Source organism: Glycine soja, chromosome 2, assembly GCF_004193775.1.
Source record: "Glycine soja cultivar W05 chromosome 2, ASM419377v2, whole genome shotgun sequence".
In the NCBI taxonomy this organism is placed as follows: domain Eukaryota; kingdom Viridiplantae; phylum Streptophyta; class Magnoliopsida; order Fabales; family Fabaceae; genus Glycine; species Glycine soja.
In genome coordinates, this window is record NC_041003.1 from 47,762,061 (window position 1) to 47,777,128 (window position 15,068).

At 33.8% G+C, this 15,068-nt stretch overlaps 1 protein-coding gene and 1 long non-coding RNA gene across 2 annotated transcripts; both read right to left on the bottom strand.

The window, feature by feature from the left end:
- Nucleotides 1–688: 688 nt before the first annotated feature.
- LOC114400505 lies at nt 689–2,036 on the bottom strand. The gene is made up of 2 exons (XR_003663973.1): nt 1,934–2,036; nt 689–1,079 (listed from the first exon to the last, which is right to left on the bottom strand). It is a non-coding gene; the product is annotated as an uncharacterized LOC114400505 (long non-coding RNA).
- Nucleotides 2,037–5,688: 3,652 nt separating this feature from the next.
- On the bottom strand, nt 5,689–15,042 carry LOC114400487 (abscisic-aldehyde oxidase-like). Its single transcript, XM_028362961.1, has 10 exons — nt 14,764–15,042; nt 11,335–13,029; nt 10,689–10,948; nt 10,378–10,587; nt 9,983–10,201; nt 8,787–9,752; nt 8,118–8,213; nt 7,564–7,662; nt 6,506–6,695; nt 5,689–6,143 (listed from the first exon to the last, which is right to left on the bottom strand). The coding sequence occupies exons 1-10, from the start codon at nt 14,912–14,914 to the stop codon at nt 5,926–5,928; spliced, it is 4,104 nt and encodes a 1,367-aa protein (XP_028218762.1). The 5' UTR covers nt 14,915–15,042; the 3' UTR covers nt 5,689–5,925.
- Between the last annotated feature and the right edge of the window lie 26 nt (nt 15,043–15,068).

The window sequence follows — 15,068 nt, forward strand, 5'->3', positions numbered from 1 at the left end:
TATAATAATACCCCTTTGATTTCTACGAATTGTGCCTGATATGCTCAGTTAGTGGTAGAGTCATTAAGGACGTCACAAACAAGGTGTGTAGAAGTAAAGTCAAATAATGGAGGGTATCCATCACAATTCGAAAAAAATAGAAGATAGAGTGTAATTTACTTGTTGAATAAAGATATGGAAGAAATCCATATCGTAAACGTGCTGTCCAAAATCACGATAAAACTCGAAAGCGGTCCATCTTGAATTGATCAATCACAAACCATCATTCATCTCCAATTTACAAACTCATTTGATAGCAAACAAAATTAGTTTGAGACGTGACATTGTCATTATCCTCAAAGACTTATCCACATGATACACAAGTCTCTCAAGATATAACATGTTCTTTCTGCGGTAATTTGAGACAACAGAACTAACTAATTTTTTAGTGAAACTAACCCAAGAATTTGCAGAAGTAAGGATATAAAAGGGACGAGACTCTGTAAAAACCTTCTCCAATGTATATTTATAATAATGAAGAAGTGTTTCGAAAAACACAAAAGACCAAATCAAAAGGTAAGGTGAGACCTAGTCTAAATGAGCAAGTCAATTTTTTTTTTTTTTAGGATAAGCACTAAATTAATTTAAAAATATTTTCTATATTTAATTACATGGAAATGTTAGCCTTATGAAATATCAAAAAAATATATAACAGTTTACACCACAAAATACATGGTTAGCAAGTATTTTCTTCTGTCTTTATCGTCCCTAGATTTTGTAATTGAATTGTTAGAATAAACCTATAAATGATTCAATGAAAGAGAATCACAAAACTTCCCTTTTCATATATAAGTGATGTGCATTCAGAGAAAATGAATAAACAAAAAAGACAAATACACAAACAGGTTTTTGGTAACTCCATGGTCATATCTTTTGAAGAAAGAACACGTTGCTAGTGGTACCCACTGTTGAGGATTTGAATTGTAAACCGTTTAGGTATAGTGTCTATTGTAGGGATTTTGTAATTCCAAACCATCAATATTTGTTTCGTATTCTTCAAGCATGAAAAACCCTAAACCCTGGACAAAAGCTCTATCAATCTGCAGGATACAATTATATTGTTAAGAAGGATAAACATTATTCATGGTGGAATAACTGAACCATAGTTTTACATTGTAACAGACCATAGACATTCTAGGACCTCCTACTAATATCTCAGACATTTTCGCTGAGTTGGTTCTTAACAAGATATTTTTAGCATAAGGAATTGAAGCCCCTTTGGTTGATAACAAGGCTTATCAAGCTCTGATATCTTGGTTCTTAACAAGATATCAGACTTAGAGCCCATTTGGCAAAGTGATCAGGAGTTGATTCTTGCCTTTTCCACTCGGAATATTAAATTTAAGAGTACGTACATTACACTAACTAACCTTGAGTTTTCGTGAAATTGCACACACTCCCTAGAGGCTACCTATCCATTTAGGATAGACTCTAATACCATGTTAGAAAGTGGGTTTGAGCTTTAACTAAACCTTCTGACTTACAAGGTGAGGATTGCTCTCCACTTATATAATTTATCTCGACATTATTTTATTTGATATGAGACTTCAACATGTCTCATTTTTCTCATGACTACTCGTCATGTGAGACTTTCAATACACCTTTCTATCTAGGTGTGATCACAAATAGAAACTTTCAATACACTACTTTATCCAGGTATAACCACAAATAGACAACATAAAGAGAAACTGATGGAATTAGAGTGTAATTTGCTCTAACTTTAAATTATAGCATAGGTAAAAATGTGTCAGTTCTTTGTCCTTTTTTTACCCTCAGAGTGCCTTGATGTTAGGGGATGTGTTAATAAAAAACTATTCTTGGGCCCAACTCTTGTATAGTTGTATTATTCCTTGGTTAGGGCTGAGATTGCATCGCAAATAAGTAGTCAGCTTACCTGTCCTAAATCCACAGCAGGGTTTAGACTCTGTCCACAATCATAAATAATATCTGTTTGCAGAAATCTGGTTTCTCCATTCAGAAGATCTATTTCGACCTGAGAAATAATTCCCATTGTTTAGCATGCCAATATAAGATAAGTCAGTTACTTCAGTAGCATGGCTTGTCTGAAAATAAGACATAAGCACTTAAGATTCAAGAAAAGTAACTACCAGTGCACTTAACATACCATTTTAATTTGAGATATGCATAGAAAACAAAAACTCAAACCAACTTACCTCACTTACTGCAGCACCATAGTTAAGGTAACTCGAGGAGTCATTACTGGGTACATAAAATGAAGATGCTGATAAGTTCACAGCTTGCATGTATGCCTGTATGTTAATAAATTGTCAGCGACATGGTAATTGAATATTTTCCTAATTAAAAAGGAGTTAATTATGATCCCATAAATTGTGAGAATGCCTAAGTGCCAATGTGCCATCTTCCATACCACGTACTACAATTACATATACTAATACTAATATACATGCATCATTGTAAACCTTTCAGTGGTAACGTCAGTAGTGAAATACAATCATAAAGAGAACTGGTTTTATCTTCAGGGAACTTCCTCCCACAATCATGAAGATAACTCTTTGAGAGGAAAATCTATCAATGTTCAAAATTTAGCTTTTACTTTATTTATAGTAGCTAGCTACCTGAAGAATAAGAGTCTCCCACTTGATAGAGTCCATTTCCTCCTGCAGCTTTTCCTTAAGAGGCTTTAGCCTCTTTACCAAGACATTACAGGAAAGCCTAACTGCTTCACAGCTTGACTCTGATGTAGTGCTCCCAGCAGTGAAGCCTCCTTGAATCAAGCTCACCGTATCAGATTGTACAACCCATATTTTGTCCAAGAGACCTTCAGTTCCATCACATTGAATAGCACCGAGAGCATACACGCAGCCATCTGTTTCACCTTTGTCCAAAGACCTTGACCCACTTCAATTCCTCCAGGAGTTGGTCTTAGAGTCAATTGAATCACAACAGGTGTTAATCCTGTTGAACTCTTGCACCATTTTGTTTCTCTGGTCATAGTTGGAAGAAACAGCTAACTTACTCCATATTGAAGGCAAGGTATACTCGTAAGGTTCGCCATGATAGTACTCAGAGAATGACTGAAGAAGACTTTTGTATGTGTGAAGATTAATGCTTCTGACAGAATCTACATCCATTGAAAGTGTAGCTGCAACATTTTCTATAATAGCTTCAGCAGTAAATGATCCCTGCACCTCCCCAGGGCCCCTCATTGAAGATCTACTAGGATGGTTTGTTCTTCATACCTTTATATCAAAAGATAGTGCACCCCAGTCATACTTTTTAAGTGCGCAAACTATATTATGTGGCATAATTGCACTTATATCCACATATATCCCTGCATTGAACAATATCTGAAGGTCTAGTGCAGTAATCTTACCATCATTCCTAATCCCAACACTGTAAGTTTTCTTCATGGGGTACCTTCCTCCGGCCATTATCATATCCGTCTTTCGATTTTGATACATCCTAACTGGGTGCTGTAATTTCTTTGCTGCCAGTGCACATGATGTGGCAACCTTCAAGATCCAATTGTTAGTATTATAGACACACATGCATACATAACATATATAACTTCTCTACTACTCAATCTTTTCTGCAATCTTACTGGATTGAGTAGAAAAAGGAAGAAGATAAAGCACATAATATTTTGAAGAAGGAAATAAAAAGACAGAAGTAAAAAAAATAAAAAAAATTCTAATTCCAGTCTTGCCGTTAACAATATATTATATCATGCAGCATATAATGGATATAGCCAAAAACTAAACTTGTTGGTGTCTTCTCCAGTTCCATAGTTCATGTTATTTCAGTTTTGAGCAACAGAAGATAACTTTGAATTCTCATAATTGATTAATGTGTTCGAGTCTGCGTTCAGTAATAATTCAACAAATATACTTTATTGATTCCTTGCTACTTTCTCACGCACCTTTCCACGCTTCTCTATGCACTTCTGCATGTTCATTGCTTATTAACTGCTACTCTTTTCGTCTCATAATAATCTTCTAGAATAAATAAATTTATTCTTTTTTAATTCTTAAATTTTTAAAAAAATGTTTCTCATAATTCTTTTATCAATTATACATTTACTTATTTTCTAATCTTTAATTAATTTACATATATGTTTACTGGGAAGTGTAAAGAAAAAAAAGAGTAAAATAAAAAATTCTATAACTATTTTATTAAATATTCCATTTTTTTTTATTATTGAAACGGGAGTACTCATCTTCACTATCTCAGTTTCATCACATCTTTTTTTTTATAATATTTTTTATATCCTTCTCCTGAGTCCCGACAAAAAAAAAAACAGGTATAAGTTAATCATCTTTCTATTTTAGATGCATTGACCGTGCATGCACAAGCACTATCTTTGAAACCGGATCTCTTGGAATTGAATTTAAAGAGCAGATCATTGTTTCAACAACTTTTGTTCAAATCTTAAATATGTAATTGTATTAAATATTTGAATGAAAAATTTTATAACTTGTAATAATTTATTCGGCTAGAACATGAAAGTGCAACAAGTTTGTTTATTGGATTTGCATATTCTTTTACTATTAATTAGTAAGATGGTAAAGTTATTAGTTTAATTTAAAAAATCATATTAAAAGTAGTTTTTTTATAATACAGTTAAGTCATATACTACACATATTGAAAATATTTTAATTATTTTACTATGTTCTAGGGCTCTAGATTTTATATTTATCCTCCAGTTACACACAAATATATTAATAAATTTATTATTTATTTATTTATTTATTATTATACTTTTGGAGATAAAATTAGTTAATATAGTATACTGTATTTTCTAAAAAATAAGTACTCGTCTTCTTTAATTTCTTCTCTTACATCTACTGTTTCTTCTTTATTTCTTGTATTTTTTTAATTTTTTTTTATATTGGAAGAGATAGATTAGAGAAGGACAAAAGTTAACGAGAAAAGAGTGATTAGAACAGCAGGGCCCAGGGAAGATAAGAGAAGAAAGAACGGTGTTGACATCAACATTGAAAAGGTAACAATAATATGAATGAACGATAATGATTAAATATACTATCACATCAGTATAACCAAAGCACGTGATTTAACTGAAGTTAAATTATTCCAATTTAATATGAGATTTCGTATTAGAATCTTGATATGAATAATATAACGTTGTATTAAATATTTAAAGAAAACTTTTAATTATTTATAATAATTCTATTTTATTTAAATAAAATTACCTTTCATAAAATATACTATAATCTAATAAAAAGACTAGTTCTACCTCCGTTCCAACTTTCATGTTTAAAGTAATTTGAGTTATTATTTTTGGTTTATTAAATTTTATTTTATTTCTTCCTTCCGGTCATTTTTATAATTAAGAATTAATATTATTTTTTTAATAAAAAAAATTTAGAATAACTTTTTCATCAGTTTTTTTATACATAAAAATCTCTTAATTATGAGTTATTTTTCTTAGTTCAGTAACTAATATTACTATTCTAGTTTTCATTTAAAAAAATTAGTTAATATCATTTAATTTTGTTAATCCCACTTTAAAAAAATAAATGTCTTTCTCAAATCATCTTTTAGTGGAATTTGATATTAAGAAAAAAATGAATAAATGAAAATAGAATCTCAATTAAATAAAAAATAATAAAAAATATTTTAAATACGATCTCATTAAATATAATAAAATTAGTTAAAATTTACTTATATTTATTATATTTATACCCGAGAGTTGAGACTAAAATATATGAATTTTTCCTAATCACAGTACATAACTATGTCCTACCAGTATTCAAAATCAATATAGCTGGACAGTCTTGGCCTGGCCTTTGTGTCTCTTATATACGTGAAATCTAAACACAAGTTATTTTTCACCCAAGAAAAAAATGAAATCATTGATCTATATTCAAAGTGAGTTGAGTTCCTTTACTTGTTGCCCATTTTCCATTTCAAGTAAGTTTGTACAATGTCCAGTCCGCAGAGTTCCTTGACCACAGGCATGGTAGCAGGGACCTTCAACTGAAATGTTGAATCTGGTCCATCTAAGTTGCTCCATGATAGAAGCTGCTTCTTGGCTTCTTTTGCAGCTGCTCTTGTTGCACAGTGAACAGAAGCTGCTAGAAGTAGTGGTGGTTCACCGGAAGCTGCACAAATAAATTTCAATTTCTTTCATTAATTCTTGATTTTTGAACCACAATAACTGAAGCTTTCTCAATCTTATTAACAGTCCACAATAACATATATGTTGTAATAGAGTTTGATTTTTATACATTATACATATAAATATTTTTACACTATCTATTAATTAAAAGTGATCTTATATATGATTTTTAAAGTGATTATTATGAAAATTAATAATGTTATGATACATGATTTATAAAGTGTATTCTAATTAAATTCTTTGTTATAACAGTATTCATATGAAGAAATAGTTCTTGCACTGATAGTAAAAACACAGACATAGTTTAATACTTATAATTTAGTTTTGAGCATTACTATGTCGTACCCTTTGAAGAGAGAACACGTTGTTGGTGGTGTTCACTGTTGAGGATTTGAACATTAAACTTTTGAGGAATAGTGTCCAATGTAGGAATTTTGTAGTTCCATGTACCATCTACCAAGATCAAACCGTCAAGATTTGTTTCATATTCTTCAAGCATGAAAAAACCCAACCCTTGGATAAAAGATCCTTCAATCTGTAAGAAGAAATTATTTTGTTATCAAAATTGAGTTATTCAGACTTGGTAATTTGACAAGCTGACAACTTCAGGAAAAGGAACCAAAGAACTAAAACAACCCATCACTACTAGTGCATCTCACATTTAAAAAAAAAAACGCAAGGTGTAAAGTTTGGATTGAAAGGATCAAGATAATAGAAATGATAGTAAAAAAACTTCGTACCCCATTGCCCAGAGGCTCTTCGCTATGCGAAGGTATGGGGGAGGGATGTTGTACGCAGCCTTACCCTTGCATATGCAAAGAGGCTGTTTCCGGATTTGAACCCATGACCAACAAGTCACCAAGGCACAACTTTACCGCTGCACCAGGGCTCGCCCTCATAATAGAAATGATAGTAAGAGACCAAAAACATTCTTGGGCCTCAATTAAAAGCTTTAACTTTTTGAGTTGAGTTGGTTCTAAAATGGTATAAAAGTCAGTTTTGACAGAGTTCTTAGTACTCAAATCTTGCTTTATCCATTCTTTATTATTAAATTTTCATCTAAGTCATGGTGTGCTTGTGCTTTGTCCACCCTTCATGTCCAAAGAGTTTTACATGACCAGCCATGTTCATAAGAACTACCTTCAACTAAAATCTTAAAAAGCCTGTGTTGAGTTCGTCCATGATGCTAGTGCTGAACTTGGAATATATCAGGTGATAAAGTTTTGTTATTGTAAGATATAAACTCAATAATATAAACTATTAGATCATATTTAAATGTTTAAAATGTACTTGATTTTTTTAAAATAGTAATGTACTATTAACTTTTATTCTTGATCTCATGTATAGTTAAATAGTTTCAGTCTTTCAGATTTATAATTTCACCCACATATATATTAGCTTACCTGTCCTAAATCCACAGCTGGGTTGAGACTCTGTCCACAATCATAGATAATATCTGTCTGCAAACATCTGGTTTCTCCAGTCAGAAGATCTATTTCCACCTGAGAAACAGTGTCCATTATTTAGTGTATCATTCATCATAATTTGGTTCAATTGATTCAGTAAGATGGCTTGTGTTGTAAATAGAATTGATTAGCAGAATATTAGTTATTACTTGGCACAAATGGCAGAATATTTGTTATTATTGGCACAGATTTGTTGGCCATTCAAAACAGCAGATCTTATATGATTATGAGATTGTAATTATCTCCTTAATTAGTTATCCCAGCTGTAAGATAGCATTTATTGTAGATTGGTTATTTAATGCACAGACGTAGAAATCAAATTGTATGAGCACTATTTAATGCAGAATTGGATAACACAGTTTTTCATCTGCAACTTTATTAGTCTAATACGTGTGACTATGTCTATATGACATTAAGGCTTAACATTGAAGGGAAGTAAGTTTCAATGAACATGAGACAGTTCCATTTTGATTTGAGATAAACAAACTTACCTCACTTACTGCAGCACCATAATTAATGTACCTAATGGAATTGTTACCGGGTACATAAAATGAAGACGCTGATAAATTCACCGGTTGTGCGTATGCCTGTATGTTGATAAATCGACAGTAATATAGTAATTAAATATGTTTGGTTGTGAGCTAAGAAAATAAGAATAAAAAACATATAAAAATGTGAGAAGACAACGATGTGTTAAGAGAGAAGGACCACAAATTATTGAGGTGATGATTAAATAGAGCATAAAGTTGCTAACATGTCTTCATTACATTCCACACTTAAAAAGTTTATTACCAGAAAAATTATGCCTCCACTCTATTCCAATAGTTTATTCCCAGAAAAATTCATAATTATAGGGGAAAATCATGTTCTTATAAATTGTGGGCATTCTAAGTGTCATCTTCCAAATACTACAAGACTTGAGGCAATATATCTCTGCACAAAATTATAAAAAATAAGATACACACATCAATGTTTTAAGAGTTTAATTTCTATGCATTTTCAATCAATTGGAAATCATGGTATGTATGATTTTTAAGGAAATTATTATTAAAGTTGACAAACTTATCATATATAACAGCTTGTGGTTGAATAACAGTGTAAAAGCTGTTTACAATATCAATAAATACAATATTTAATCATGTTTAAAATATAGATTCTACCTGCTGAATAAGCGTCTCCCACTTGACAGAACCCATTTCCTCCTGTAGTTTTTCCTTGAGGGGCTTTAACCTTTCAACCAAGATATCACAGCAAAGCCTAACAGCTTCACAGCTTGACTCTGATGTTGTGCTTCCAGCAGTTAACCCCCCTTGAATCAAGCTCACCGTATCAGTTTGCACAACCCTTACTTTGTCCAAAAGACTATCAATTCTATCACATTGCACTGCACCAAGTGCAAATGCAGCCATCTGCTTCACCTTTGTCCATAGACCCTGACCCAATTCAATTCCTCCAACTTCAACAACAACAGACCCATCTGAAAAAATACTGACTTTTCCTGTAGTAGGTTTTACATTCACCTCATACAACACTGGCACTCGAGAAATCCCCCTTTTTTTCCAAGTGTTAATCCTGTTAAACTCTTTCACCATTTCAACTCTCACTTCATAGTTTGCAGAAACATTTAACTTACTCCATATTAAAGGCATAGTATACTCATGAGGCTCACCAGAAGAGTCCTCGTAGAATGCTTTAAGACTTGTGTATGTGTGAAGATTAATGCTCCTTACAGAATCTACATCAATTGAAAGTGTGGCTGCAACCTTTTCTATTATAGCTTCGGCAATGTATGATCCTTGCGCATCCCCTGGGGCTCTCATTGCAGCTCTACTAGGATGGTTTGTTTTGCATAGTTTTATATCAAAAGAGAGAGCACCCCAATCATACTTTTTAAGTGCACCAATCATGTTGCGTGGTATTATTGGACTAACATCCACATATATCCCTGCATTGACCAATATCTTAAGATCTAATGCTGTAATCTTCCCATCATTCTTGAAACCAACACTGTAAGTTATTTTCATGGGATGCCTTCCTCCAGCCATTATCATATCTGTCTTTCGATTTAGATACATCCTGACTGGGCGCCGCAATTTGTGTGCTGCCAATGCACATGATGTAGCACACTACAAGATTTGAATGCCATAACAAATGTCATAATAAATGTGCTTCCAATGCACACAACTGTAACAAAAGCATGTTTTCTTCTGTTTACTAGTGACTTCTCCAAACTACAGAAAATCCAAATATTCATGCCTAGACTCTATGTTAATTAGTCATATTTAAGAAGTGATAACAAATCTAATAAAAAAAGAAGAAATATTTTCAAAAGCATAGTACACAACTAAAAACTTACTGCTGTGGCTCTCAAGGCCTTTCCACCAAAACCTCCACCAACCCTTCTTGTAATGACACGAACATTATTTTCTGGAATACCTAGGCATCTTGCTACATTAGAATGAACATACTCAGGACTTTGACTTGAAATGTAAACCACAATGCAATTGTCTTCGTCGGGTACAGCAAGGGCAGCTTGTGTCTCCATGTAGAAATAGTATTGAGACCCAAGTGTCAACTGCATTAAACATTGAATTTGATACATGATGACAATGAATATGCTTGATCAATATATTCTCATCAAAATTCATTATTCAGAAACAAACTTAAACATCACATCAGAAACTAAAGTAGAGATGGCCACAAAGATGTGAAAGGAGTAGAAGGAGGAAACAATGGATATGTTACATGTACCTCAGCAGAAAGAATCTTGTGATCTGCTTCAGCCATTCCTTTTGGCACATCACCAACTTGACTTGGGGAGAGAAAAGGAGGTAATTTAAAAATGCTAGATCTTTTAACAGCATCTTCCACAGTTAGAATAGGTGGTTCAAGATTTTCAAGACCGTAATCAACAATAGCTGAGTTTGCAGCAATATCTGCATTTTTCTGAGTATCTGCAACCTATAGAAGATACTTGGTGACTAAAGTGGAAGCATTTAATTTTATCAGTCTCCAAACAAATGAAACAGAAGCTCATACAATGTTGGACTTTAAGAGCTCACCACAAAGGCCAGACGATCACCGACACATCTAGCTATCTCTTCAGCAAATAAAGGTTCGTCACCAAATCTAGTCTTTGATCCAAGGTTCTGGCCCCCATTGGGAATATCTTTACTTGAAATGATATCCCTCACTCCATCCAGTTCCAATTCGGGGCTGAGTTTTATACTCTTTACCCTTGCTAAAGGTTTTGAACTATAGATATATGCTCCATGTAGGCAATTTTTTGGTGATGGAATGTCATCAACAAACACAGCCTCACCTATATATGAATTATTAATAAATATCAGTGATACTTGGTGACATATATTGATAAATATATACTTGCAACTGATATGAAATTAAAACAACTAAAAATGAAAAACCATAATTGAAAGACATCAAAACAGGATAAAATATCAGTGTCTGACAAACAAAGTCTAGTCAACTCTAAAGTAAGACAAGTGAGAGATATGTGAATGACATTTATGTCAACATTTGCAATCTGGTTACCGGTGACATGATCAGCTTTGAGCCAAGCTAAGCTACAGGTGTGTGGACCTTTTTTATCTTTGGTCTCCACAATAATTTACTATTTTGAAATATCAATAGAGATGAAAAGAAAAGGAACTGTCAATATCTTAATCCAAAATGTGGAGCTTAACAAACCTGAAGCTTGTAGAGCAGCACCAGATTTGATGACTGGCTCACCAATGGGTTCATACTTAGTACCTGCTTCAAGGACCTGCTCCCCAGATGACAGTAAGGCTGGAAATTTGCCATGATGAACCTGCTTCTGATTCTTTGATAATTCAAAAGCCTCCACAGATGACAGATTAGTATGTCCTTTTAAATAACCATTGGTTATTCTCTCAGGACTGCCAATCAATAGGTTAAAGAACTGAAAAATAAAACCAGCAGAAAGACTTGAACGGTAAGCAGTTTGTGAGGTGTCATCATCAGGTACAATAGTGTCTGTGACCAAGTTAATAGCATCATATAGAATGCTAACACTTAACAGATTTCCAGTTAAGAATTTCTCAACTTTTTTTGCTCTTATCGCATGCTTAGTCCCATAAGCACCAAAAGACAACCTACAACTGTCTATCACAGTTCCACCAGAATCCTTGCAAGGAGACACCTTAGCCAGGAAAGCAGCATTTAAGTAGGGAAGGGCATTTCCAAGGGGTCGAGGAGAAGCTCGGTAAGATTCAAAGAAGAATCTACTTTCTGGTTCTGAGGATTCACGTTTATTGAGTTCCAAACTAGGAACTTTAATGCTTAAAAGCACACTATCCAAGCTTAATGGTGGTCTTTCCAGAAACTCCTCCAATGTCAGCCACTCAAATTGTGTACCAGTCATTATGTGAACCATTGAATCCACTGCAAGAAGTATTGTGGCAATATCTGAGGGAAAATGATGCTTTTGTGCCATCACTAGATTGCCACCAACACTGGCTGTGTTCCTAATAGAACCTGAGGCAACTTTGTTCATATGGTCAGCAATCTTTTCAAGTATCATTACATAATCTGAGAGAAAGTCACCTTTGCTCTCTTCCTTTAGTGCTTCAATGGCTTTAGATATTGTCACTGTTGCTCCAATTTCAATTCCTTTCCAATCCTTTCTGATCTTTGAGAGCTCAGAAATGCCCCTTAGATCAACGTACATATCATAGACTTCATTATCTTTGTAATATCCCATACCTGTATTACTAACAACAAGCTTCATCCGGGTCCCATTGACTTGGTTTAGCGCCAATATTCTCTGAAGCTCCTCTAGACTAGTAGGACTGTACCAACAGTATTTCTCCGAAGCCAAGGACACAATAGGCTTGATTTCCTTCAAAAACAAAGGAAATCTAATACTATTATGATTTTTGTCATACTGAGGCAACCTACTAAGCTTTAAGTCCTTGCCCTCTCCCTTTCTCCAAAAAGAGTTGAGCCCCAAATCCTCTATATCAAAATCAGCTGCAAAACTTTTGCAGGCATCAGCAATGGGTCTGTAACCGGTACAGCGGCAAAGGTTCCCTGCAATAGCCTTTTCAGCCTCAGCAGCAGTCACTTTTGAGAATCCAGAAGGTGGCTCCGGACGATTGGTCTTTTCAGCATTGACAAGAGTACCATAGAGGGAAACACACATTCCAGGAGTGCAGAAGCCACATTGAGTGGCATGGAATCCTGCAATTCTTTCATGAATTGGGTGGAACCCATCTTTACTGTTTCCAATGCCTTCACTTGTTGTTATGGAACATCCATGTATGCTGCAAAGTAGTGTGAGACAAGAGCTTGCCGTAAAATCCTCAACTCTGTCATGCACAGGATCATATTTGGAGATTAAAACTACGCAAGCACCACAACCACCTGAAACAAACAAAAATGAACTTCTGATTTGAAAAGATTTGGAGGATCACTGAAGGCCAACACCTTCTCCACCTTCGTTTTCATGATAAAACCATCAGAAACAATAAGAGGATTTTTTTCCCTTCTTTTTTCTCAATTCTCCGTGTAAGTTTGCATGGCTTTTAGTCTTGTGAAAAAGAAAGGCATTGGGGAAGTTGTTAAAGCGGAATCTCATAATAATTAGTGTCTCTGAAGATCTGATCTTTAATCAAGTTGAATAGCATTGTGTGGTTCATGTTTCTGACTTCACCTAGTGAGATATCACATAAGGCTTTTGTTGTTGTTGTTCTCAAATCTTGTCATCAACAATTCTTTCTTTTGTGTATGAATTTTTTTCTACTCATATAGCTCAATAATAATTAGGAATTAGAAACCATTACTGACACTTATATCTTAGGCTTCAAACAATGATCAGAGTGATTCAAGTTGTTTTTTTTTTTTATAAGCAAATGTTAGTTTGTTAGAATGTTAGTTGATAATTTCTATGCATACTTAATTTGTATATTTAAATCACATAGCAATTATCTAATTTTTTCTTTTAACACTTCCTTTGATCTAAAAAAATAAGAATTTAGCTCCTTCTAAATTTTTATCCAGAAAATGTTAAAGTTAGTAAATTAAAGTGTTTTAATTCAATTTTTTTTGTAGAGATTAACACAACAAGAGATATGAAAGATGTTGAAGAGTTGGAGTTGTGCACTCAGCACGCCAATGTCCGCTCAGCGCGAGGAGCCAAACTAGAGGAGGCCAGCTGTATCGTGCAGGCACGCTAAACAAGCAACTGAAAGCTTAGCACATGGTTACTTAAGTCAGCTGGACTTTGCATGTGCACTCAGCACGCAGCACGCATGCGCACAATCATTTTTGAAAAAACATGCATCTTTATTCTTAAAGCAAATTATTTGATATAGTTTTTAAGGAATTAGGAGTGAATTTAGGTAATTTAGGCTATTTTACAAGAGGAATCAATAGTTTAGCGGATGAAGGTAATAGTCGCAATAATGTTAAATGGTGAAAAATCTTTAACATTGCATTAAGAGTATTTTCAGTAGTCAAGCACCCAACACATGTCCACGAAATTCTACACCAAACAACAATTTACACCTCTAAGCATTTGTTTTTCTATCTCTTGCATGCGCTTTACCTTGTTATCTTTATTTATGGTTGAATTTTATAATTCTGCATTATCACTTGACAAATATCTAATGTAATCATTTATTCGCTTAAAATTAGGTATATACAAACTTCGAGTACAATCAAAGTCACTGTGAATTCGATACTCAATCTTACCGTTTTAACTATTACTTGGATGAATTAGTACATTTGTCAAGAAGTTAACATTAGTTTTGATAACATAAGAGATCGAATCTACGACCTTTCCCCTCTTCTCATCTCCATTAATCATCTAATTTACCTTATATCTTCAGAGTAATTCAAGTTGTAATAGTGACTATTATCTCTTGCGCAGGACAAAAACAGACGTTATTCAGAAAAGGAACACATATTTAACTCCAAAAAATGATCTGGAATTGGAAAACCATTCCAAGACCTGAAGACCATAATCCATAAAACCCACTAAGGTTTTCCCTTTTTAGTTAATTGACAACATGCATAATGATTAATGGGATTAAAAAGAAAATCCATTAAAATCTAACCAATTCAGCCGTCAAGAGGATCATATTAAGTAATATATACCTTCACCACAGCCGAGCTTGACACTCTTGAAACTAGTGTGATTTCGCAAGAATTCGAGTAAAGTGATTGAAGGGTCAACGTTGTAGAGCTCAAACTTCTCACCATTAACACCAAAAATCAAACTTGTTGGAGTCTTCAGCTCCAGCTCCATAGTTCAAGCCACTGTTATGAGAGTTTTCAGCAAGAGTTAACAGGAGGACCAGTATCGTTTTGTCTTTGCAACTGACAACGTTATCAACTGATTTGTGCGTGACGTGGGTACATTTGGTACGTTATTTCTGGATTTTTTTAATGATAAGAGAAAG

What these genes read in the sequence shown, in the direction of transcription:
- LOC114400487 (XM_028362961.1), bottom strand. Translation starts at nt 14,914, where the DNA reads ATGGAGCTGGAGCTGAAGACTCCAACAAGTTTGATTTTTGGTGTTAAT. An exon ending in CAAGCTCGGCTGTGGTGAAG is followed by an intron (nt 13,030 to 14,763) that starts GTATATATTACT and finishes TGTTTGTTTCAG; the next exon opens with GTGGTTGTGGTGCTTGCGTA. An exon ending in ATGGTGCTGCAGTAAGTGAG is followed by an intron (nt 7,663 to 8,117) that starts GTAAGTTTGTTT and finishes ACTGTTTCTCAG; the next exon opens with GTGGAAATAGATCTTCTGAC.